This window comes from Podarcis erhardii (assembly GCF_964252035.2).
Source record: "Podarcis erhardii genome assembly, chromosome: 6".
Classification (NCBI taxonomy): domain Eukaryota; kingdom Metazoa; phylum Chordata; class Lepidosauria; order Squamata; family Lacertidae; genus Podarcis; species Podarcis erhardii.
In genome coordinates, this window is record NC_138510.1 from 2,724,344 (window position 1) to 2,747,557 (window position 23,214).

At 47.6% G+C, this 23,214-nt stretch overlaps 1 protein-coding gene across 4 annotated transcripts in view; it reads right to left on the minus strand.

The window, feature by feature from the left end:
- Window positions 1–774: 774 nt before the first annotated feature.
- The window catches only part of EFCAB8 (EF-hand calcium binding domain 8), a 65,985-nt gene continuing 43,545 nt past the window's right edge, over window positions 775–23,214 (minus strand). For 2 of the 4 annotated variants that reach the window (XM_081867516.1, XM_081867518.1), the window contains exons 17-28: window positions 23,048–23,118; window positions 20,464–20,671; window positions 18,631–18,792; window positions 17,859–17,967; window positions 16,648–16,781; window positions 15,069–15,290; window positions 12,273–12,437; window positions 11,232–11,400; window positions 9,402–9,534; window positions 7,598–7,796; window positions 6,142–6,240; window positions 775–1,177 (exon numbers count right to left, since the gene is read on the minus strand). In XM_081867516.1, coding sequence (XP_081723642.1) covers window positions 965–1,177; window positions 6,142–6,240; window positions 7,598–7,796; window positions 9,402–9,534; window positions 11,232–11,400; window positions 12,273–12,437; window positions 15,069–15,290; window positions 16,648–16,781; window positions 17,859–17,967; window positions 18,631–18,792; window positions 20,464–20,671; window positions 23,048–23,118 — 1,884 coding nt within the window. In that variant the 3' untranslated portion in view covers window positions 775–964. Of the gene's footprint in view, window positions 1,178–6,141; window positions 6,241–7,597; window positions 7,797–9,401; window positions 9,535–11,231; window positions 11,401–12,241; window positions 12,438–15,068; window positions 15,291–16,647; window positions 16,786–17,858; window positions 17,968–18,630; window positions 18,793–20,463; window positions 20,672–23,047; window positions 23,119–23,214 lie in introns of those variants that run through there. The other 2 variants (XM_081867517.1, XR_014157880.1) reach the window with 2 other exon arrangements.

Below are 23,214 nucleotides of genomic sequence, written 5' to 3' on the forward strand. Positions count from 1 at the left end.
ATGCGGCAGCTAGACTGGTGACTGGGAGCGGCCGCCGAGACCACATAACACCGGTCTTGAAAGACCTACATTGGCTCCCAGTACGTTTCTGAGCACAATTCAAAGTGCTGGTGTTGACCTTTAACGCCCTAAACGGCCTCGGCCCAGTATACCTGAAGGAGCTTCTCCAGCCCCATCGTTCTGCCCAGGCACTGAGGTTCAGCACCGAGGGCCTTCTGGCGGTTCCCTCGCTGCGAGAAGCCAAGTTACAGGGAAGCAGGCAGAGGGCCTTCTCGGTAGTGGCACCTACCCTGTGGAACTCCCTCCCACCAGATGTCAAAAAGAACAACAACTACCAGACTTTTAGAAGACATCTGAAGGCAGCACTGTTTAGGGAAGCTTTTAATGTTTAATAGACTATTGTAGTTTAATATTCTGTTGGAAGCCGCCCAGAGTGGCTGGGGAAACCCAGCCAGATGGGCGGGGTATAAATAATAGATTATTATTATTATTATTATTATTATTATTATTATTATTATTATTATGGCGGACATTTTGACAGCTTGGGGTCATTTTGACAGCTTAGGGTAAGCTTGGGAGTTGTGGGCGGGCGGTGCGCCAATGTCACCCCCCTCAGCAAAGATACCCGGGGCAATCTGCCCCCACCGCACCCCCCTGCCTGGAACATGCTCCACAGCCTTCTATATTGAAGCGTATCATCTGTTTGTCACCAGAACTCTCCATTGCACAAAGCTCCCCAACCCATATCTAACAGGGTAAAGAACAAGCCACAAATTTCCAACAATTTGTTTATTTCGAAGGGTCGGACACATCCAATGCCAGCTTCTAGGAGGATCTGGAAATCGGGGGGAGCCGAAGACGGGAGAGGGCCTCGAATCACTCCTGGCCCCCCCAAGCCAACAGCGGCCCTTGGGACGAGAAAGCCGCTGCCTCGCGCCTTGGAGCGCTCGCCGCAACTGGCAGCTCATTCCTTGGGCTGCATAACTCGCTTGCGCAACAGGAAGCTCTTGAGGGTGGGCTTGACGACGCCTTTGATAGTTGCCCAGCGCTTGGCTCTCCGGGTTGCCCGGTGCTCTATCGCGGCCTGGGTCTGCAGGGACTCGGCCACCAGGTCCGGGGTGTACGCCTGGAACATGGGCTTAAGGTCTGTGTACTGGATGCAGCGGTAGATGCGGGGCTGTAGGGAGCACAGAGAGGAGGACTTAGTCAGGGAGCCCAAGAGAACCATGTGGATCTCCAACCCCGTTTTAGCCCAAATGTGTGTTTCCCCCCCTTCTTTTTATTTCATTCTTTCTTTTTAAAAATCCAATCAGTTTATCATTGCACGAGCCAAAGGCCACAACGATTTCATTGCAATTTTGCAGTACAGCAACCTACAAACTTAGAATTAGGACCCTCGTACCCACGGGACCGCCTCTCCTGGTATGTCCCACGGAGGACCTTACAGTCTTCAAATAAAAACATCTTGGAGGCCCCGGGCCACAGGGAGGTTAGGCTGGCCTCAACCAGAGCCAGGGCTTTTTCGGCGATGGCCCTGATCCGGTGGAACGCTCTTTCACAAGAGACCCGGGCCCTGCGGGACTTGACACCTTTCCGCAGGGCCTGCAAGACAGAGCTGTTCCACCAGGCCTTTGGCCAGGGCACAGCCTGACCCCCTCCTTTGGCAATCCTCACAGAACTCTGGCCCAATGGTTGCCATGAATTTGATTCTGAATTGATTTTAGAATGAATTGATTTTAGAATGTAGTTCAATTAATTGACTGTGATTTTATGTAAACTGTGCTATTTTTACTGCTGTTAGACGCTCTGAGCCCGGCTTTGCGTGGGGAGGGCAGGATATAAATAAAAAATTATTATTATTATTATTATTAAATAATTTACTTACTGATATAATCATACCAGTGTGTGTGTGTGTGTGTGTGTGTGTGTATGCATTATATAATTACATCAATAATATGAGGGGCTGGAAGCACAGTTGCCATCAACAAGCTCAAACTTAGCTCAGCTTCAGATTAAACCTCAGAATTTCGAAAGCAACTTATGGCAATGCAGGGTGATTCATAATGAAATATACAGTTTCCAGATGCTGTAAGACAGTAACAGGCGATGACATGGACCACAACTGCAAACCATGAGGTAGATGTACTCATAAATTTGTGTTCCGCTACTGAGGGAAGTACTCAGTGAGTGCTACGCTAGTGAGGGACGCGGGTGGCGCTGTGGGTTAAACCACAGAACCTAGGACTTGCCGATCAGAAGGTCGGCGGTTCAAATCCCCGTGTAGGGGTGAGCTCCCATTGCTCGGTCCCTGCTCCTGCCAACCTAGCAGTTCAAAAGCACGTCCAAGTGCAAGTAGATAAATAGGTACCGCTCCGGCGGGAAGGTAAACGGCGTTTCCGTGTGCTGCTCTGGTTCGCCAGAAGCGGCTCAGTCCTGCTGGCCACATGATCCGGAAGCTGTACGCTGGCTCCCTCGGCCAAGAAAGCGAGATAAGCGCCGCAACCCCAGCGTCAGCCACGACTGGACCTAACGGTCAGGGGTCCCCACTTCCGGGTTAGCGCCATCGTCTAATGGCGGATTCCCTCCGAGCTCCGGAGGGAATCGGCTCAGTAGGGATCGGGTTCTACCGCGCCGGCAACGGGGGGACCCTTAAAAACCACAGGTGCGGATGCCTGTGGACGTGGTGACTCGGTGGGCACCATTAGCGCCCTCCCGACCCGCGAAGGAGCCTTTTTAAAGGCTACGGAACAGGGGCTGGGGAGCGGTGCGGTGCTGAGAGTCCTCTGCTTCCCCTGCTGAGCGAAGCCACATGCCATTTGACGGAGAGCGCTGACTTTTTCCTTGGAACATTCGGATTAAAAGCAACAACCCGTGAGTAATACGGAAATTGGACTCTAAAAAGATCTCTTTTTAAAAAAAAAATTCGGTACGACCGGGGGAAGTGTGAAAAGGAAGTCCCCCCCCCCCCCGCCTTGCAGACAATCTAAAGCAAGGACTAGAGAGCTAAAGTTGAGAGAAGCATCTTTGTCCCTTGCGGAGAAAAATTATTAATTTCATGATTGGACACTACACTAACTTTACTGGAGGATAAGAGTTGGTTTGGAAAGTTAAAGTGTAACCCCCCGGGACCCGGGAGTGATCTGTGAGAGAGCCTGCTGAATAGATACGGACTTTGACAGCTGTCAAATTAGCTGTCAAAGCTGGGAAATAAAAGGAAACGTTGTTTCTGGTGACTCTGCCGGTTAGATTTTTTGTAATTTGGATACAAATTTGCTGGAAAAAAGAAAAATAAGTTACATTGGACTTTTGGATTGGTACTGGAAAGATACTAAGTAAATAAAATCCCCCTAGAGGGGAGTCTTGGAACATTGTAAGAAATGGCTTTAAGTGGAAAAATACTGACTGAACTGAATAGGACATTTCATCTCCTGGGAGAGCTCCAGGAATTACAGGGAGAGATCAAGGACCAAGCTAATATTTTGTCTACAAGAGTGACAACATTGAATGAAGCAGTAAACAAACTTGCTGGAACAGGACAAGACTTTGTTGTGGAGCCAAAAGACCTTGAAGTTGGAACAGAAATTGCTGCAGCTGGGCAGACAAAGGAGGATTTGCTGGAAAATTTGGTGGGAAACGAAGATGAAGCTATAATGTTGTGGAAGATCAAGGCAGATCAGAGGCCTGTTAGCACAAGTGAGATCAAGATGGAAGTTGGAGCTTTTGGGACATATAGTTTTAAAAAACTCAAAGGACTAAATTTGAGCTCCACTTTTAAATCTAAAGACTGGTTCGGAAGAAAATTGGTTATTATTGGGACAGATCTTCCTCGAGAGATGGTGTTGAACACAAAAGATGGTCAAAAAATCCGGCAGAGTGAAATGGAAAGAGTTTTAGGAGCCTCAGAAGTTTGGGACCCAGGCTGAGAATTGATGGACTGAGGGAACTGATTTGGGGATCAAACCGGGAATGGGAGGGTGGGATTTGGGAATCCAAAGGGTGTTTAAATATAGTTGGTTAAGTTCTCTTTTTTTTTTCTTTTTATAAATTTCCTGATTTTTATGGTATGTTGGGAAATTGTGAAAGGGAAATTTGGGTCGACTTTAGGAAAAAGGTTTAAGATTAAGTTATATTGGGGTGTCTTTTTCTTTCTTTTTTCTCTCTTTTTTCTTTAAAAGTTAATTAAATAACTTGTTGGGCAGATAACATAAATTGGAATGCAAGAAGGGGAGGGGGGAGGAGGTCTCAGAAATAAGGTGAAAGAAGATAAGGTTCTTTAAATATTATGTGTTTCTTTTTTTAACTGTTTTTCTCTTTTTTTGGATATTTTGTGTGTCTTTTAATTTTTGTCCTTTGTTTTGTTATTATATGGAAAATTTCAATAAATATTATTTTTTTTAAAAAAACGGTCAGGGGTCCCTTTACCTTTACGGAGGGAAGTGACGTAGGTGATAGCACACGTGTCACTTGACTAGTCAGGCAAAATGGCTGTATCTGCAGTGGAGAAGGCGTTTTGTGTTCTTGAATTGAGCAAAACGGAATCTGTAACTGTTGTGTGATGGCATTTTAGATCCCAATTCGGGGGGGAAACCTCCAAGCATAAAATGTATCTATGATTGGCATAAAAAGTTTGAAACTACGGGCTGTTTGTGCAAACTTAGAAGCCCTGGACGACCATGTGTATTGGAAGAAGTCATCAATAGTGTTTGCATGGCCATTCAATGAAGCCCAGGAAAATCCACACATACGGTGAGTCGCGTTTGGGCAGAAATAGATTACTGATTTGATGTGTGTCGTGTGACAAAGGCTGCACACATAGAACATCTGTGACTGTTTCTAAAGAAAAACTTTAAACATTCCCCTACAATTCTGTTACAGGTAACATAAGATATATTACATTCTTCTTTTTTCATTACGAATCACCCTCTATTATCCAACTCTCCCATTCCTCATCTCTTTCTTTCTTTCTTTCTTTCTTTCTTTCTTTCTTTCTTTCTTTCTTTCTTTCTTGCTGCCTGTGCATAAACAGCCACTTTATGTGTCAAAAAGTTATTAGGGTCACTCAAAGCGAACTGAACCTTTTCTGCAGAGTTTACCCATTTCCGTGTTTGGGAAATAGATCTCTCTCTCTCTTTACTGCATGCAAATAGTGTAAGTGTGGCAAATATCAGGTTAAGCAACAAAGGAAACAGTAATGTGGAATTGTGGAAGGAGACCAGAGCAACAAACTGGCATATCAATTTGCAATCACAGCTCACTGACTTTCAGGTGGAATGCAGATACCCCCAGCGAAGAATAAGAAGCCAGAGGGATAAGGGAAGCTCCCTCCTTGTTGCTGTATTTGAATAATCCATTTTAGCCTCGCCCCAGAGCCATGTCTGGCCAAACGTTTTGACGCAGCGATGTTCCAGACATTGGGGCAACAAGTGGCAAAGCAGGAAATTCCCAGGAACGGGCAGTAACTAACTCAGGCCCTCTAAGTGTCCCTATTTTCCAGACAATCCTGGATTTAGAGAAGCCGTCCCGGTTTCCGATTTGATCCCGGAACGTCCCGCTCTTCTTTGTTGTTGTTGTTTAGTCGTTTAGTCATGTCTGACTCTTCCTGACCCCCTGGACCAGAGCACGCCAGGCCCTCCTGTCTTCCATTGCCTCCCGCAGTTTGGTCAAACTCATGCTGGTAGCTTCGAGAACACTATCCCACCATCTCATCCTCCGTTGTCCCCTTCTCCTTGTGCCCTCCATCTTTCACAGCATCAGGGTCTTTTCCAGGGAGTCTTCTCTTCTCATGAGGTGGCCAAAGTACTGGAGTCTCAGCTTCAGGATCTGTCCTTCCAGTGAGCACTCAGGGCTGATTTCCTTCAGAATGGAGAGGTTTGATCTTCTTGCAGTCCATGGGACTCTCAAGCGTCTCCTCCAGCACCAGAATTCAAAAGCATCCATTCTTCGGAGATCAGCCTTCTTTATGGACCAGCTCTCACTTCCGTACATCACTACTGGGAAAACCATAGCTTGAACCATACGACTTTTTCTTTAGGACGTTGCTATTTTCATCGGAGACATGTTAGAGGGCATGGGGTTGTTTGAGCTCCCGCCCCCCCCCCCCTTCACCCTGCCGACTCCCGTGTTCCCCTGGAGCTCACTTACCTGGTCCTTGTGGGCTACGTAGGCCTTCATTTCCGGGAGCTGCTTCAAGACGGGGCGCGGAAACTTCTGCTTGTAGGCGCTGCCCAGGATATCGCTCTTCTGCGCTCACCGAGGGATTTAAGCCAGAGAAGTCGCTTAGCTGGGTCCTTCTCCCTTCCCCTGCCTCTGGCTCCCCTCCCCTGAGCTACCCAATGGTCCCACTTGCCTTTCCCATCCCTGCCCTGCCCTGCATGCCTTGGAACCATAGAACCGCAGAATTGGAAGGGAACCCCAAAGGCCATCCAGCCCAACCCCAGCAATGCAGGAGCGACAACTAAGGCATCCCTGACTATCCAACCTCTGCTTTGAAAATGCCGACGGAGGAGAGCCCACCACCTTCTGAACTGATTTTAGACTGAATTGATTTTAGAATGCATTTCAATTAATTGATTGTGATTTTATGTAAACTGTGTTACTTTTATTGTTGTTAGCCGCTCTGAGCCAGGCTTCGGCTGGGGAGGGCAGAATATAAATAAAATTTTATTTATTAATATTATTATTATTATTCCAAGCGAGTACGTTCCGCTGTTGAATAACTTGTAGCTTCAGAAAGCTCTTCCTAACGCTTGGGCTGGAATCTCCTTTCTGCGAGATAGCCAGCGTCAGATAACTAACATGCTTAAGTCCCATTACTGCATGAAAGGGTTACTGCCATAGAGCAGCGGTTCTCAAAGGGTGTGACGTGCCACCCTGGTGTGGCAAGTGTGGATGGCAAGTGTGGCAAGAAGATTTAAGGGCAATCAAATAAACATCTAAACTTTTCAGAATTAGGATAGTATCAATTTTAAAAAAATGATTTGCAAAAAAATACATAGAATAACTTTCTGACCACAAGAACAGTGCAACAGATTCCCTCAGAGGGTGGTAGGCTTCATTCGAAGGTTTTAAACAAAGATTTAAACAAACCTGCCATGGCTGCTGTAGTTGTGAATCCTGCATTGCAGGGGGTTGGTCTAGATGACCCCCAGGGGGCCCTTCCAACTCTTCAGTTCTATGCCACATCAAGGCCTTCATCTGGAAGCCCCATCCAGCTGTTAGTTGCAAGTTTCAGTGGGTAGATGGCATTGACTGACGTTCTAGCGCTTATTGGCTGGGCGGGGCCAGGGGGAAAGGGGGGCAGCTGCTGCCCCAATCAAGTAAATAAATATAAAAACTTAACTAAAAGTGGGAATAATCAGAATATTTGAAATTAAAATGCTCAGGCCACTCGGATGCTATTGTGGAGCCTTCTAGCGATGCCACTGACAACCCGACTGAGAGATAGGCGTGGATTCCGCCAACTGACCCATCGCGTCGCAGGCAGCTCGGTTCTGGAACAGGACAAGCAGGTACCCTGCCCTCTCCCATGTGCTCTGGTCACTTTTTAGACAGCAGATGACCCGCCCCACCCCGCCAAGAAGCAAGAGAACTTCCTCACCAGCTTCCCAAACTCTTCCCACTGCTGATAAGAGGCCTCAATTTGCTCGTCTGTGATCTGGATGATTCGCGTCTCTTTATGCATCATTTCCTGCATCTTGCTGGCTGCGTCGTGGGATGACTTGACGTGCAGGAAATCCATCAGCATGGACTGCTGCCTCCTCTGCTGGCTCAGCGTCTGCACGATGTTGCGGGTGCTCCTGCAAGCAGGAACGGGGCGGGGGGGGAGAAATAATGACCCTGGTGCATGCAAACAAGCACCTTCTCCATGTGCCTCTGTGAGAGGTCCCTCGGTGGCAGCACCAGAACAGGGCCTTTTCTGTGGTGGCTCCTCACTTGTGGGATGCTCTGACACCTTTGTTACCTGTCTTTAGGCACCAGGGGAAAACATTCCTCTTCAACCAGGCCTTTAACTGTTAATCCCAGACCCTCCAAGTGTCCCTATTTTCCAGAACCCATCCTGCTTTCTGATTTGTGTGGGATGTGATCCATTGGTACAGTCAAATGCAACATTCCCTTCACGTAACCTGGGAGATGGGCATAGGCCGGGCTGACTCCATAAAAAAGCCAGGTCACGAAGCCGCTTTCTCAGTTCAGTCTAGTTTAGTCTTGCAGTTTTGTCTTCTTGTCGTCTTGAAGTTATCTTGTTCTCTCTCTTGCTGCCATGATGCTCTCCTGCAGCCATTTTGTATTCTCTTAATGTAATTTTGCTGTCTGCTGGCTCTCAGCCAGCAGCACATGAGTTCAGAATCCCTACTGTATGAGATGAACTCACACTGCTTCTTGATGTAACTACCAAGTAAAGCCTGCCTTTCAGGAATCAAATCATGGACTGAAATGTGAGTAAACTTCTTGTTACGGTGGACCCTCGGGTTACGTTTAGGTAATGTAACTTTCGGTTTGTATCTATTAAAAATGGGGCGAGTGTGGCGTTGTGGGTTAAACCACAGAGCCTAGGACTTGCCGATCAGAAGGTCGGCGGTTCAAATCCCCGTGGCAGGGTGAGCTCCCGTTGCTCGGTCCCTGCTCCTGCCAACCTAGCAGTTCGAAAGCATGTCAAAGTGCAAGTAGATAAATAGGTACCACTCCGGCAGGAAGGTAAACGGCGTTTCTGTGCGCTGCTCTGGTTCGCCAGAAGCAGCTTAGTCATGCTGGCCACATGACCCGGAAGCTGTACCCCAGCTCCCTCGGCCAGTAAAGCGAGATGAGCGCCGCAACCCCAGAGTCGGCCACGACTGGACCTAATGGTCAGGGGTCCCCTTTACCTTTACCTCTTAATTGGAAAATCCGCCACTTACGGTCGCGGTGTGTGGCTTCGGCTGCAGTGTGTGTTAGACCCGTGAGCGGACTCAAGCCTCTTCATTCCCGACGCAGCACCGGCAGCCAGAAGGTCAGATTACGGCGAGTTACCAATGCTCCGCTGGACCTCCGGAGTCCCCAATATTCCGTGGGGATTTTTCGGGGGGCGCCTAGCCCTGGCACTCACCCCCAAAGCCCTGACAGCCTGGACCGTGTCCTTCCTTAATAGGACGACACGGAGCTCGCCGCCATTTCCCTTGGCAGTGGACCGGAAGTCCCAAGCTTCCTACAATTTGATCCCGGAATGTCTTGCTTTTCCTTAGGACGTCCCTTTTTTCATTGGAGAAATGTTGGAGGGGATGCTGTTTCTAGCAGCAACTAGCGGCTGTGTTCTCCATAGCGCTCGGGGGCGGGGGCACTATTTTCCGTGCTGCAGGTGCAAGATTGCAGCAAAGGGGCCCCTCCACTGCAGGGCCAAGAAAAGGCGTCCGCCTCTGTTTACTCACTCCCAGTGGGGCTGCCGGCCTTCGTTCAGGACCTTCAGGGTCTGAAGGGAGCCTGTTCGGCGGATGTCCTCAGGCACCTCTGCCGCCATCATGGACTGCAATTCCAGCCTCCACACCGCCTGCCCAAACGTCCCTGCGAGAGAAGCACCTAATCTGAGCACCCTCACTTTTGCCAAATCACAACCCATAAGCCAAAGCAGAACACACACACTAGACACTGGATTTTGGTGCTGGCTGCAAAAGTCAGCGCCTCGGGAAATCTCAGCCTGGTGTTATTTTTAGCCAGTTTCCAGTCCCTAATGGCCACGGAAAATAGACCAAGGTTTCAAGAGAAGCTTAGAACTTGCCCCTAGTGATATATCCCTGAGGGCAAATTAGAGTCTGAGCACAACTTCCAGTGGTGAAAGGGAGGCTGCCCTACATAGTTGGTTGGCCATTTGCCTAGCTAGCTGAAGACAGTTTGCAATCTAAGAAAACGTATGCAAACTTTCTTTCTTTGCATTGCATGCATTAGTCAGAGAATCCAGCCGTTCTCAGGGTAGAAGCAGGGTTGCCTTGCTGTGGAAAGTGTCAAAGGGGTGTGTGTCAAGGGTCCTATCATAGAATCATGGAGTTGGAAGAGACCCGGAGGTCCAGCTCCGAGGGCCTTCTGGTGGTTCCCTCGCTGCGAGAAGCCAAGTTACAAGGAACCAGGCAGAGGGCCTTCTCGGTAGTGGCACCCACCCTGTGGAACGCCTTCCCACCAGATGTCAAAGAGAAAAACAACTACCAGACTTTTAGAAGACATCTGAAGGCAGCCCTCTTTAGGGAACCTTTTGATGTTTAATAGACTATTGTATTTTAATATTTTGTTGGAAGCTGGCCAGAGTGACTGGGGAAACCCAGCCGGATGGGCGGGGTATAAATAAATTATTATTATTATTATTATTATTATTATTATTATTATTATTACCCCCCTGTGATGCAGGAATATCAACCAGATCATACGTGGCAGATGAGCACCCCCCACCTTATAAAGACTAGGACTAGCCGCCTGAGAAAGAGCTCCTATCCAAATGCGATTTTGGTTTTAAACGCAGTGTAAGGTAGTCTCTGTGGGAGTATATTGTATTCAGTTATGGGGTATCAGAGTTTTTAGGGGGTCAACCAGGCTGGGATAGCTAGGATAGCAGGCTTCTTGGTTTTTAAATGTCTGGTGTAGATTTTTTCAATTCCGTTGTTCTGTATGGGACAATGACAATAAAGATTATCATATCGTAAATTACTTTGATAAAATACATATTTTTTTATGTGGAAATGACTTTAGATACCTATTAGGTCCACACATTACCATATACCATATATTCAACACAAAAAACAGCAACAATTTGTTGTTGACAAAGGACAGCTGGACATAGAAAGGGTCCCATTACCTTCAGGAGCTGAGAGCCTCATCAAACCTAAACCCGGCCCTGATTCAAAGTGCAAAGAAGAAAATTTCCTGGGCCTCCAGGAATCACTCACTGTCAGAGATGGGTTCCTCAGGCCTGGGCCCTAAATGTGGCCTTCCCAAGCCTTCTATCTGGCCCCTGAAAACTTCCCCAGGCCACACACCTTCCTCCCACCCCAGAGCTACAGGCACATTGACGTGGTGCAGGTTTGGAGATGTGGGCAGTTCCTTTTCTTTCTGCTGCCCAACTGCAGCAGCTCAGGGCGAATGGACTTCCGGCATTGCAGCGGGTTGGACTGGATGACCGTCGGGGTCCCTCCCAATGATTCCGTCGCTCTGCTCCCCTGCCCCGGACCAGCCTCCTGTTCTCCCACGACACCATCTGAGAGAAAATGCCTCACCCACGTGTCTCCCCGAGAGCATCCAGAGCTTGATTGTGCTGTCGTGGCTGGAAGTGAGAATCGCCCTGAATCTCTCCACGTATTTGATGCTGCCCACGTTCTTCAAGTGTCCCCTCCAGGAGCTCAGGCAGACGGGGGGAATCAGAGAGGTGAACCAGCCCTCGTGTTCCTGCCGCAGAAATTTAAAGAGGCTCCTGTTACACCGGATGCTGAAGCCCGTCGTCAGGAAGGCGGCAGACCTAAACGGCCTCGGTCCTGTATACCTGAAGGAGCGTCTCCACCCCCATCGTTCTGCCCGGACACTGAGGTCCAGCATCAAGGGCCTTCTGGCGGTTCCCTCATTGCGAGAAGTGAGGTTACAGGGAACCAGGCAGAGGGCCTTCTCGGTGGTGGCACCCGCCCTGTGGAACTCCCTCCCACCAGATGTCAAAGAGAAAAATAACTACCAGACTTTTATAAGACACCTGAAGGCAGCCCTGTTTAGGGAAGCTTTTAATGTTTGATGTATTACGGTATTTTAATATTTTGTTGGAAGCCGCACAGAGTGGCTGGGGAAGCCCAGCCAGGTGGGTGGGGTATAAATAATAGATTATTATTATTATATTATTAATAAGAATATTGAGTGCTGTATTGCTTTTAACACTCGATTGGAAGCCGCCCAGAGTGGCTGGGGAAACTCAGCCAGATGGGCGGGGTATAATTAATAAATTGTTGTTGTTGTTGTTGTTGTTGCTGCTGCTGCTGCTGCTGCTGGGAATGGTTCCTGGTTTGGAAGGAAATCTTGTGGGGTAAGGGAGGACCCTTCTGAGTCTTGTGAGAGATGGGCTAAAAGCTACCAAAACTCGCAGACTTTATGTCTGGGATGCATGAGTTAAAGGAGTGTTCTGGGGTCAGATGGCGAAGCAGAATTAACAATAAAATGTAGAAAGGTGTCGTTATTAAATAATCACACAATCCAATGTGTGCCAAGTTGCCCAAACGCTTCCTCTCACGCAGTCCCGTTGGTACACCTCTCTGGAAAAAGGATGTCACACTTCTAACCTCTTCGGTTATACCAGAGGAACTGAAGTCCGAAGGAATTCTGCAGTAATCGGGGATTAAGCCACGAAAAGCGTTCTGGCTCGGCTGCGGAAGATTCTCATCGCTAATCTCTGACTCAAGGTCTACCTCCCCTCTCAGTGTGCAGTAATTCATGATATCCCAGATCTAGGGAAAAGGGAGGGAATGGTGATCAGAGGAGCCTGGCGTGCCTCCAGCCTTCTGGTACGTTGCAGGAGAGATTCAAGAAAATGCCAGAACTTTAGGCTTGCACAGCTATAAGTGGAATAAGAGGTCTCTGTTGCCCTAGTGCAACAAATCCGCTTTTAAAAAAAAGAATAGGACTGTTTGCGGTCTGGAAAGCCACAGGGAAATGTATTGGGAAATGTGCAAAGAACAAGAGGCTAACAGAGAGGTGTGTGAACGCCCTGCAAGAAAATCCAGAGGAATGGTAAAAACAAAAAAAAACAAATATAATGCAAATAAATAATTGTTTTGAAACTGCATCAGGTGGAAGGGCAGGATACGAAATACAGTCGTACCTCAAAAGTCGAACGGAATCCGTTCCTGAAGTCTGTTCAACTTCCAAAAAGCTCGGAAACCAAGGCGCGGCTTCCAATTAGTTTCCAATTGTGCAGGTGCACCAGAAACAATAGCAGAAGCAACACCAGACATTCAGCTTCCCAAAAAAGTTCAAAAACCAGAACACTCACTCACGTTTTTCTATCATTCAGGAGCTGGAACATTAGACTCCCAAGGCTTTTGGGAGCCAAGGTACGACTGTATTTCAAAGAGCAGCTTGCAAATTATGACTGTGCATCATTAAAATGCACAACAATTAACATGCACAATGAAAACAATCCCATTAAAATAGAAATGTCTACGGTGTGCTTTGCTCACTCCCTGTCTGGAGCGCATTCACGTGACTCAGCAAGCAAATCGTGGCGGCTTTGTGTTTGCCCCTTGGCTCTGCCACCCTTCTCACAACGCAGAACGTCTGGCATTTTCAAAAAGGGCAGAGCGGCCGTGCAATAGCCACAGGCATGGCCACCCTTGGGTGCAAGCCACCTTCCTTTCATTTTCCACAGGGGACATTCAGAGGGTGGAGTCATGGCCAGTACCTGAGCAAACATTTCATATCCTGCTAACTGCCTTCACAAGGTTACAGTGAGGGGGGGGGAATATTTGGTCTCCTGCTAAATTTGTCCGTTTGCCCTCTGACGAAGAAATGACTAGACAAAAGTCAGAGATTGGAGGGCATTATAATGAGTGAAATAAGTATTTGATCCCTTTGCAAAAGATGACTTAGTACTTGGTGGCAAAATCCTTGTTGGCAATTACAGAGGTCAGAAGTTTCTTGCAGGTGGCCACCAGGTTTGCACACATCTCAGGAGGTATTTTGTCATTTCTGGTCATTTCTTCGTCAGAGGGCTAATGGGCAAATTTAGCAGGTGATCAAATACTTTTTTTCCCTTCACTGTATATACCTGAGCAGCTGTGTCAAGCACAGAAACCCAGTGGCGTAGCGAGTGGGGAGGGCAGCAGGGGCCGGGGCCCCGGGCACATTTTGAGGAGGGGGCAGGGATAGAATCATAGAACCATAGAGTTGGAAGAGACCACAAGGGCCATTGAGTCCAACCCCCTGCCAAGCAGGAAACACCATCAGAGCACTCCTGACATATGGTTGTCAAGCCTCTGCTTAAAGACCTCCAAAGAAGGAGACTCCACCACACTCCTTGGCAGCAAATTCCACTGTCGAACAGCTCTTACTGTCAGGAAGTTCTTCCTAATGTTTAGGGATGGCTGCCAGCACCCAGAGCATGGAGGTACGAGCTCCATTAGCCCCAACCCCATGAGGCATTGTGGCCAAGGGAGCTCATTTCTCCCTCGGCATGCCAGGTGCTGGGCTGCCTCTGTGGGCTCCTTCACCCTCTGGCCCCCACCCACTGTGGGTTCATGCAACGCCCCTGCAGGACCCCATAGGGAAGCTGTGGGACTGGAGGCAACAACAGCACCATGGAGTTTGGGAGCAGAGGAAGGACAAGGAGAATTTGATTCTATTCACATTTAAAGGCAAACCTACTTAATTCACACCATGCAAACCGAAAACACAACCATCCTTTGAGATTCGCACTCCTCCGAATTGTCTGAGCTTTCAGTTCTCTGTGTAGGAGATGAAGAAATAACCATTTGGGCTTCAGGTCCCACCAGCCTCAGGCATCACGGCTGCGATGGGAGTTACTGGGAGATCTGCATTGGCTCCCAGTATGTTTCCGAGCACAATTCAAAGTGTTCGTGCTGACCTTTAAAACCCTAAACGGCCTCGGTCCAGGATACCTGAAGGAGCATCTCCACCCCCATTGTTCTGCCCGGACACTGAGCTCCAGCTCTGAGGGCCTTCTGGCGGTTCCCTCACTGTGAGAAGCCAAGTTACAGGGAACCAGGCAGAGGGCCTCCTTGGTGGTGGCACCTGCCATGTGGAACGCCCTCCCACCAGATGTCAAAGAGAAAAACTACTACCAGACTTTTAGAAGACACCTGAAGGCAGCCCTGTTTAGGGAAGCTTTTAATGTTTAATGCTGTATTGTTTTTAACACTTGATTGGGAGCTGCCCAGAGTGGCTGGGGAAATTCAGCCAGATGGGTGGGGTATAAATAAGTTGTTGTTGTTGTTGTTACAGTCCAGAACATCGGGAGGGCACTGAGGCAAACAGGCAGCCAGGAGTTGGAGGTACCATGCCCAGAATATGGAACCATTGACCGCCTAGTCCCTAATCCACAGGGAAGTGGGAGCACTGACCTTCAAGTAGCCCAAGGAGTCCCCAGTGAAGAGGACTAGATTCTTGTCATCCGTGCTCATGGAACAGACCACGGTGTCCTGGGCATGTCCGTGGCCTCCTCGGAATTTGCCCAGCATCCCTCCTTTGCCACCGAACGTCCACGCGTAGATGTTCCCATCGGAGCAGCTGGTCAGCAAAATGGCTGTGTGAGAGTCTCGCTCGCGAGCTTTCAGAAAGAGGATCTAGAAAGGCAAAGACGGGTAAAGCAAGAGACCTTTCAGAATCGCAGTGACTGCGGGGTTTTTCCCAGTGTGGTGCTTTGCAGAGGATGTGGTCCAAAACTGCCCCCATCCTTGACCACACTGGGTGTGGCCGATGGGAGTGATAGTTCACAGGATCTGGCGGACACCAGCTGGTTGGTAATTGGTCTCAGGGAGGGGCCCAGTTCTTTGGCTAACACCCTCTTGGAAGCTGCTAGGAAAACTTCTCCAGCTGTGAGTGCACAGGGTTGGACCTTGGAACCCATTGCAACTCTACGATTCCATATGACAGCGCCGTACAATGGCGGCAGCCAATGAGAACCGTAAGTGTGGAGCTCATTTCTGCACCGTGTGAAATATTCACACCGTTATTGGACACGGCAGGCATCAATATGGATGACGCCTGAAGCAACGAGAGCAATTGCATCTTATCATCATTGCCCAGTGCTTCCATCTGCTTCCAGTTTGACAGCTCTATTGCTGTCCTCGTTGTAAACCTTCCCTTCCTTGATCTCGCCATACATCTCAGTCTCAAATTTATGTGACTTTTCGGCAAAAAACATAATAATAATAATAATAATAATAATAATAATAATAATAATAATAATTTATTTATACCCCACCCCTCTGGCTAGGCTTCCAACAAAATATTAAAATACCGTAATTCATCAAACATTAAAAGCGGGGCTGCCTTCAGATGTCTTCTAAAAGTCTGGTAGTTGTTTATCTCTTTGACATCTGGTGGGAGGGCATTCCACAGGGCGGGTGCCACCACCAAGAAGGCCCCCTGCCTGGTTTGGATTTGATATCCCGCCTTTCACTCCCTTTAATGAGTCTCAAAGCGGCTAACATTCTCCTTTCCCTTCCTCCCCCACAACAAACACTCTGTGAGGTGAGTGGGGCTGAGAGATTTCAAAGAAGTGTGACTGGCCCAAGGTCACCCAGCAGCTGCATGTGGAGGAGCGGAGACGCGAACCCGGTTCCCCAGATTATGAGTTTATCGCTCTTAACCACTACACCACACTACACCGCCAGAAGGCCCTTGGCGCTGGACCTCAGTGTCAGGTTGGAACGATGGGGATGGAGACGCTCCTTCAGGTTACGAACACTCCATTCAGAGTGAAAAGAAGCATTTAGCGGATGAAGGGGCAAGATGGAAGACTGTGATGCACTCTGGGGAAATGGCAATCCCACGTTGATAGAAAAATTTATTTCCTTGAGTAAAGAAACGAGCGCAGAAATGAGCGCTATTAAAAATTGGAGTTTGCGCAGGGCTGCTCTTGGCCGAACCCAGACCCCATGCTACTGTACCCATGGCAGAGGAACCGGCGGCACTAACCTTCTCTACACCAACCCGGCTGGCAATGACTTCTTCCTGCCATGTAGGGGTCTCGGCCTTCGGTGAGCCAGTCTCAGGGACTGCGTGAGCATGAGAACCAAAAGCAGTCTTGTCGCTCCCTTCGGGTTCCCAGGCTGCCTGCAAAGTCGAGAGAAACATCATCAGATTTTTTCTAAGAAGGTCCGCTAGTGCTCTGGCCTGGCTGCTTGTGAAGACATCTCAAATCCGCAGCATGTGCCTCACCAGGGACCATTGGTGCAGATTTTATAGATTCCACCACATACAGGGTTAACCCTGTTGCACCCTGCCGAGATCATAAAAGTGATATTGGGCTGTTATTAATTTTATTAATTTATTTGCATTGCATTGCGTTTCTCTCCTTCCTTTGATGTTCTTAAGCAGAGGTTGAATGGCCATCTGTCAGAGACACTTTAGCTGAGATTCCTAAATGACCCGTGGGGATCCCTTTGAATGCTACAATTCTATGATTCCATGAAATTAGAATTCTTCAATGGAAATCTAGCCATGGGAAGAGCAATTAATCAGCTGAAAATAAAGAAGGCAGACGAGAGGAAGGAATCTTGAGGTTAAAAAAACCCACTGACAGCAAAACCAAATAACAGCTGCAGACTCACACACACTCGTGCTCAAGATCATTAAGGACCAATAGTAAATACAGTGGATGCTTGGGCTGCGAACGTGATCCATGCGGGATGCATGTTCGCAACCCGCAGCGTTCGCAACCCGCGTCTGCTCATCTGCGCATGCGCAGGTTGCGATTCGGCGCTTCTGCGCATGCGAAAAGCACGATTTAGCGCTTCTGCGCATGAACAACTGCCGAAACCTGGAAGTAACCCATTCTGGTACTTCCGGGTTTCGGCAGTCCACAACCCGAAAAAATGCAACCTGAAGCAGCTGTAATCCGAGGTATGACTGTATACAAGAAGCCAGAGGTGGAGAAGACAATTGGGGGTTGCACAATGCACATAGGTCTGGCTCCAGGCCAAGATAGGAAACACACTGAGAAGGGAAGGGTGTCTAAGAGAGAAAGACCTGCCTGGGTTCCCTGTCTTCAGGCACAAGCCGGCAGCATAATGCACCATGCCATGTGCTCGCCAACACTTTGCACATTAGCTGAGCAGAGAAAAGCAGGGCTGCCCACTCCCCTTGCCCCCCACATCAGCCCCAAGGAGGTTCCCCCGCCAAAAAACCTACCTGGGGCTTCATGATGTGGCTTCCGGGAACGGACGTAGCTGGGCGCATGATACGGTTTCCAGGCATGGCTGAAGCCGGGCGCCTCTGGGGGATAGGAGATGTCACCTGGTGTGACGAAAGAAGAATGGCAGATGAAATTAATGGACTGCGCAGAATTGGATAAAATGACAGGAAGGATTCAAAACCTGCGGGACCAGAGATTCACAGAAGAAATTTACGAATTATTTGAAGAGCAACTGTAATCAACAAATTACACCAGTAGGACTACAAGAAGGAGAAATATATGAAATATTGGAAAGAAGAGAAAGAAGAGAGATATTAGTTATGAGATTTAAATGTAACAGTGAAAGTAAGAAATGTATATTAAGTGGAAAAGATTGGAAAATTTTCAGATGTGATTGATGGAAGTAAAAAAAACTGTACAGTGGTACCTCAGGATGCGAACAGGATCCGTTCCGCAGCCCCGGTCGCATCCTGAAGCGAACGTAAGACGCAACTGCACGTCTGCGCGTGCGCGGGTTGCGTTTTGCTGCTTCTGCGCATGCGCATGATGTCATTTTGAGCGTCTGCGCATGCGCGAGCAGCAAAACCCAGAAGTAACGTGCTCCATCACTTTTTGGGAGCACAACCCAAAAATATTTAAGCTGAAGCGTTTTCATCCCGAGGTATGACTGTATAAGATATAACAGTATGTTTAATAATTGCTGGAAATGATATGTTAAAAAACCAATAAATATATATATATATATATATATAAAGATATGTCACCTGGTGAGTCTTCGCGCTGGCCGGCCGCTGAGGGATGGCAGTTTTGAAGGCGGTGGCCTTTCTTGAGCAGGCAAAGCACTTCTTCATCGCCTGCCGATGGTTACAACCTGTCTTCTTGGGACTCTTGTTCAGCAAGGGGATGTCTGGGTCCGAGGAGAACTCCTGGAAAAGGGGACTCCGTTTCCACTTCAGCGCAAACAGGCGCGACGCTCGCCCCACCGCCCTCACCCCCAAATATTGAAGGGTGGGAGCAGGCCAGGCCAGCTGTTCTCCCTTGGAAAAGGTGGGCTTGAGCTCCCCTTGGCTTCATCCCAGCAAAGGGATGTGGTGTTTCTTCCCACCATCAGGAAAGCCCACTTTGGGTCAACAGGTGGACTTTTAAACGGTTGGTGTGAGAGAGCATCTTGCCAGATGCATCCCCACGACATAGGAGAAAAAATTTCGTTTTGGAAAGGGGCCTTGAAGATTTCCAATGGCAGAAAGATTATAAATCCAAATGCAATAGTAGAAGCAATTGTACGGATTTTGTTACTTTTTTGTCACTATTAAATAATCTCTATTTACACATTAAAAACTACACATAATCACACACATTGTTCTGTTATGAAAGAAAAAGAATGTACACAAGGAGAAAATAGAAAAGAAAAACAAGAAAAAAGATGGGGGAAAATAGAAAGTTTAACTAAAAATCTTATCAATGGCATACAGGTATTTAGGAATTACAAACCATCATCGACATTCTTTTAAACATATAAATCTAATAAGAATTCCTTTTATCTTCACCTTATTGATTTCTCCTCGCTACGCATAACTCTCTTATCTGTGCCTATTCTCTGATTTATTTAATGACTTCCTTCTACCACTACGCCGTTCCTAAGTTCTCATCTCTTAGAATTTCTGTGTCTTTGCCTTTTCTGCAGGAACCTGTTCTCTTATCTCAGTGGAATTTAGTCTATGCTCAACCAAGAGCAATCATTGGAAACATACGACATCATGTAATTTTAAAAAACATCCCATTCTTTTAAAATTTTATTTCTCAAAGTTCTTATTGATTCTGTTTCGCTAGTTCAAGATATTCGCATAGCTTTAGATGCCATTCTTCTCTTCCAATATTTTGCTACAAGAATCCTGGCGGCCGTAATGGCATAAAGAAAAACTCTTTTATTAACCTTTGGGATGTTTGTTGTAAAAAATACCCAATAAAAATAATTCTGGTGCTTTTGTAAATGTGTATTTTAACATTTTCTTCAATTCATCATATATCATGTTCCAAGATGATTTAATTTTGGGACACGTCCACCACATGTGGGAAAAGTTTCCATTTTCATGCTGATACCTCCAACACTTGCTGCTGTTTTTATTTTGGTTGTTGTTGTTAATCTTTGCCAATTTTGATGGAGTCAAATACCACCAGTATACCATCTTCATAAAGTTTCCTTTAATCAGGTAGCATCTCGGGTCCCATGGGAATGAGAGACCAGGGCACCTCAGGAGTTATTCTGAGCCCAGGGATTGGTCTTCAGCACCAGAAATGAAATGAGCTCAGGTGGAATAAACCATTTTGTTATTACTAAACAACTGGGAGTCGGACGCTCTTGCTGATCTCCGGCAAACCTGCCACCCAGAGATCTACCTTCTTCTGCCCACCCCTCAAATCTGTCTCGTGGGGCATTTTCCCTGAGCAAAACTTCACAGCAGCCGGCAGTGGCAGGCGGAAAAGCCACTGCTCTCTGGAGCGGGAGGTTTCACTCCTCCACAGCCCCAGGGAAATGCCAACCGCCTTGGGAATTTACAAGAGAGAGTCTTTGTGGCGTATGGGGCTTTGATCGTTACCCTTTGGGGAGCAAGGATCAAGGGGCTCTCGGATGCGTTGAATCGGCAGAACGCCTGTCCAGAGTGGACGCTCCACAGGACGATGTCTCCGTTGCAGGATGCGGTCGCCAAAAGATTCTTGCCATAGCTGTCCATGCACGAGATGTCGTCGGAGTGGTACGACTTCCAGTGCTTGCACTCGATCACTTTCTCGTCTTCCTTGTTGTCTCTGGTTAGGAGAAATTAAGTAGCCCCATCGTAGCTGTCCAGGGAGAGGAGAGGGGCAGGAGGCAGAATCCTCCCCTTACATCACAGAAAAGGGGGGAAGCCAATAATAATAATAATAATAATAATAATAATAATAATAATAATAATAATATATTATTTATACCCCAGCCACTCTGGGCGGCCTCCAACAGAATATCAAAACACAATAACCTATTAAACATTAAAAGCTTACCTAAACAGGGCTGCCTTCAGATGTCTTCTAAAAGCCTGGTAGTTGTTTTTCTCTTTGACATCTGGTGGGAGGGCGTTCCACAGGGCGGGTGCCACTACCGAGAAGGCCCTCTGCCTGGTTCCCTGTAACTTCACTTCTCGCAGTGAGGGAACCACCAGAAGGCCCTCGGCACTGGACCTCAGTGTCTGGGCAGAACGATGGAGGTGGAGACGCTCCTTCAGGTATACAGGACCGAGGCCGTTTAGGGCTTTCAAGGTCAGCACCAACACTTTGAATTGTGCTCGGAAATGTACTGGGAGCCAATGCAGATCTCTTAGGACTGGTGTTATATGGTCCCAGCAGCCACTCCCAGTCACTAGTCTAGCTGCTGCATTCTGGATTAATTGCAGTTTCCGGGTCACCTTCAAAGGTAGCCCCACATAGAGCGCATTGCAGTAGCCCCTCCAGCCCAGCACCCTGTTCTTACAGTGGGAAGCCCTCTCCTCCACAGTTTTTTTTTTTCAACCAAAAGCCATCTAAGGTTGGCAGTCATCACTGCCTCCAGTGGGAGAGAGTTCCACAGGTTAACTAACTTTCTTTTACAAGTCCCGAATTGTCCAGCCTGCAGCTTCACTGGATGTTCATGAGTTCTGGTGTTATGGGAGAGGGAGAAAAAAAATTCTCCATCCAATATATTCGCTCTCTGTTAAGATCTTAGAGCAGCCCCACGTGCATAATGGGGGGAACTGTTATCATCCCTGCAAACGGAACGAAAACAGACAGGGCAAGTATAAACAGGCTTTCACCTGCACGTCATTCTCCCAATCAAAATGCCCCCCCCCCCCGAAGCTGCTATTGACCTCAGAGGGGAAGAAAGGTATACCAGCAAAGGTCTCCTTTCTAATACTGGAGGGTTTTGTGCAAATGTTAATTTATACTGTATTTTTCACTCCATAAGACACACTTTTCTCCTCCTAAAAAGTAAGGGGAAATGTCTGTGCATCTTATGGAGCAAATGCGTGGTCCCTGGAGCCGAATTGCCCAGGGGCAAAAAGCAGGTCGTGCTTTTTTTTTTTAAGAAAGAGGGAAGGCGGTGTTGAAACAAAACCACTGAGAAGCTGATCGGCAAGCGATCGGGGAGGGGGATAAGGGACTCTGGAAATAAAAGAGGCTGCCTGGGAGGGGGGAGGTAAAAGCCCACGGATCCTCAGGATTTTTGCATTGTGTCACCTCAAATTCAACATCAGATCACATACCATGTCCATGGCTACAGCCTGCACCAAAAAACCCACACACCCACTGTTTCGTGGGGCCGCAATGGCACAAAAACGTGGTTGCAAAGCACGGATCCACATGGATTCTCAGGATTTTTGCATTGGGCTACCCCAAACTCACCGTCAAATCACATGTCTGTGGCCACAGCCTGAACCACAAAAATCATACACCCACTGTTTCATTCAGAATATATTTTTTTCTTGTCTTCCTCCTCTAAAAACTAACTTATGGTCTGTGCGTGTGGTTTGGGAGCTGCACGGCCAGGGAAAAAACAATGCTATCCAGGGTTGTAAAGACTGCAGAGAGAATTATTGGGTGCACTCTTCCCACTTTAGATCAAATCTATGCTGCCAGGTGCCATAAGACAGCGGCAGAGATAGCACATGATAGTACGCACCCCGGAAATGATCTCTTTCAGCTTCTGCCTCCTGGAAGAAGGTATAGGGTTATAAAGGCCAGGACTCGCCACCTGAAAAACAGTTTCTATGCTAATGCAATTCTGGTTCTAAACGCAGCATAAGGGGTCTCTGTAGTATAGTGTATTTTAAAATGGGGTTTTAGAGTTTTGTAGGGGTTTTTGAATGTTTTATGTAGTTTTATGTTGTTTTTATGTAGTTTTATGTAGTTTTGTGGTAGTTTTATGTAGTTTTTATGTAGTTTTATGCAGTTTTTCAATTTCATTGTTCCGCAAGGGACAATGACAATAAAGATATCGTATCGTATCGTATCGTAGGTGCGTCTTATGGCCAGGTGCATCTTTTGGAGTGAAAAATACGGTGTTGCCCAAGTCTTTAAGTGTCTAGCAATGGCGTGGCCTTGAAGTGGAGAACATTGGAAGCCCTCCATCTCCCCCCAGTTCTCCCCCCCCCCCAGCACTTGGTCTCTACTTACAGGTACCAAGTCACTCTCTTGCTCCACCCAGCCACGAAAATCTTCTGGTTCATGTACATGACGCAGCCGATCTATTGGGGAGACACAAAAGCAAAAGTGCAGAAAGCTGGTTATGCAGAGAAACAAGGTGCACACAAAAGCCTGAGTTGATGCGTTTGGGAGTGAGA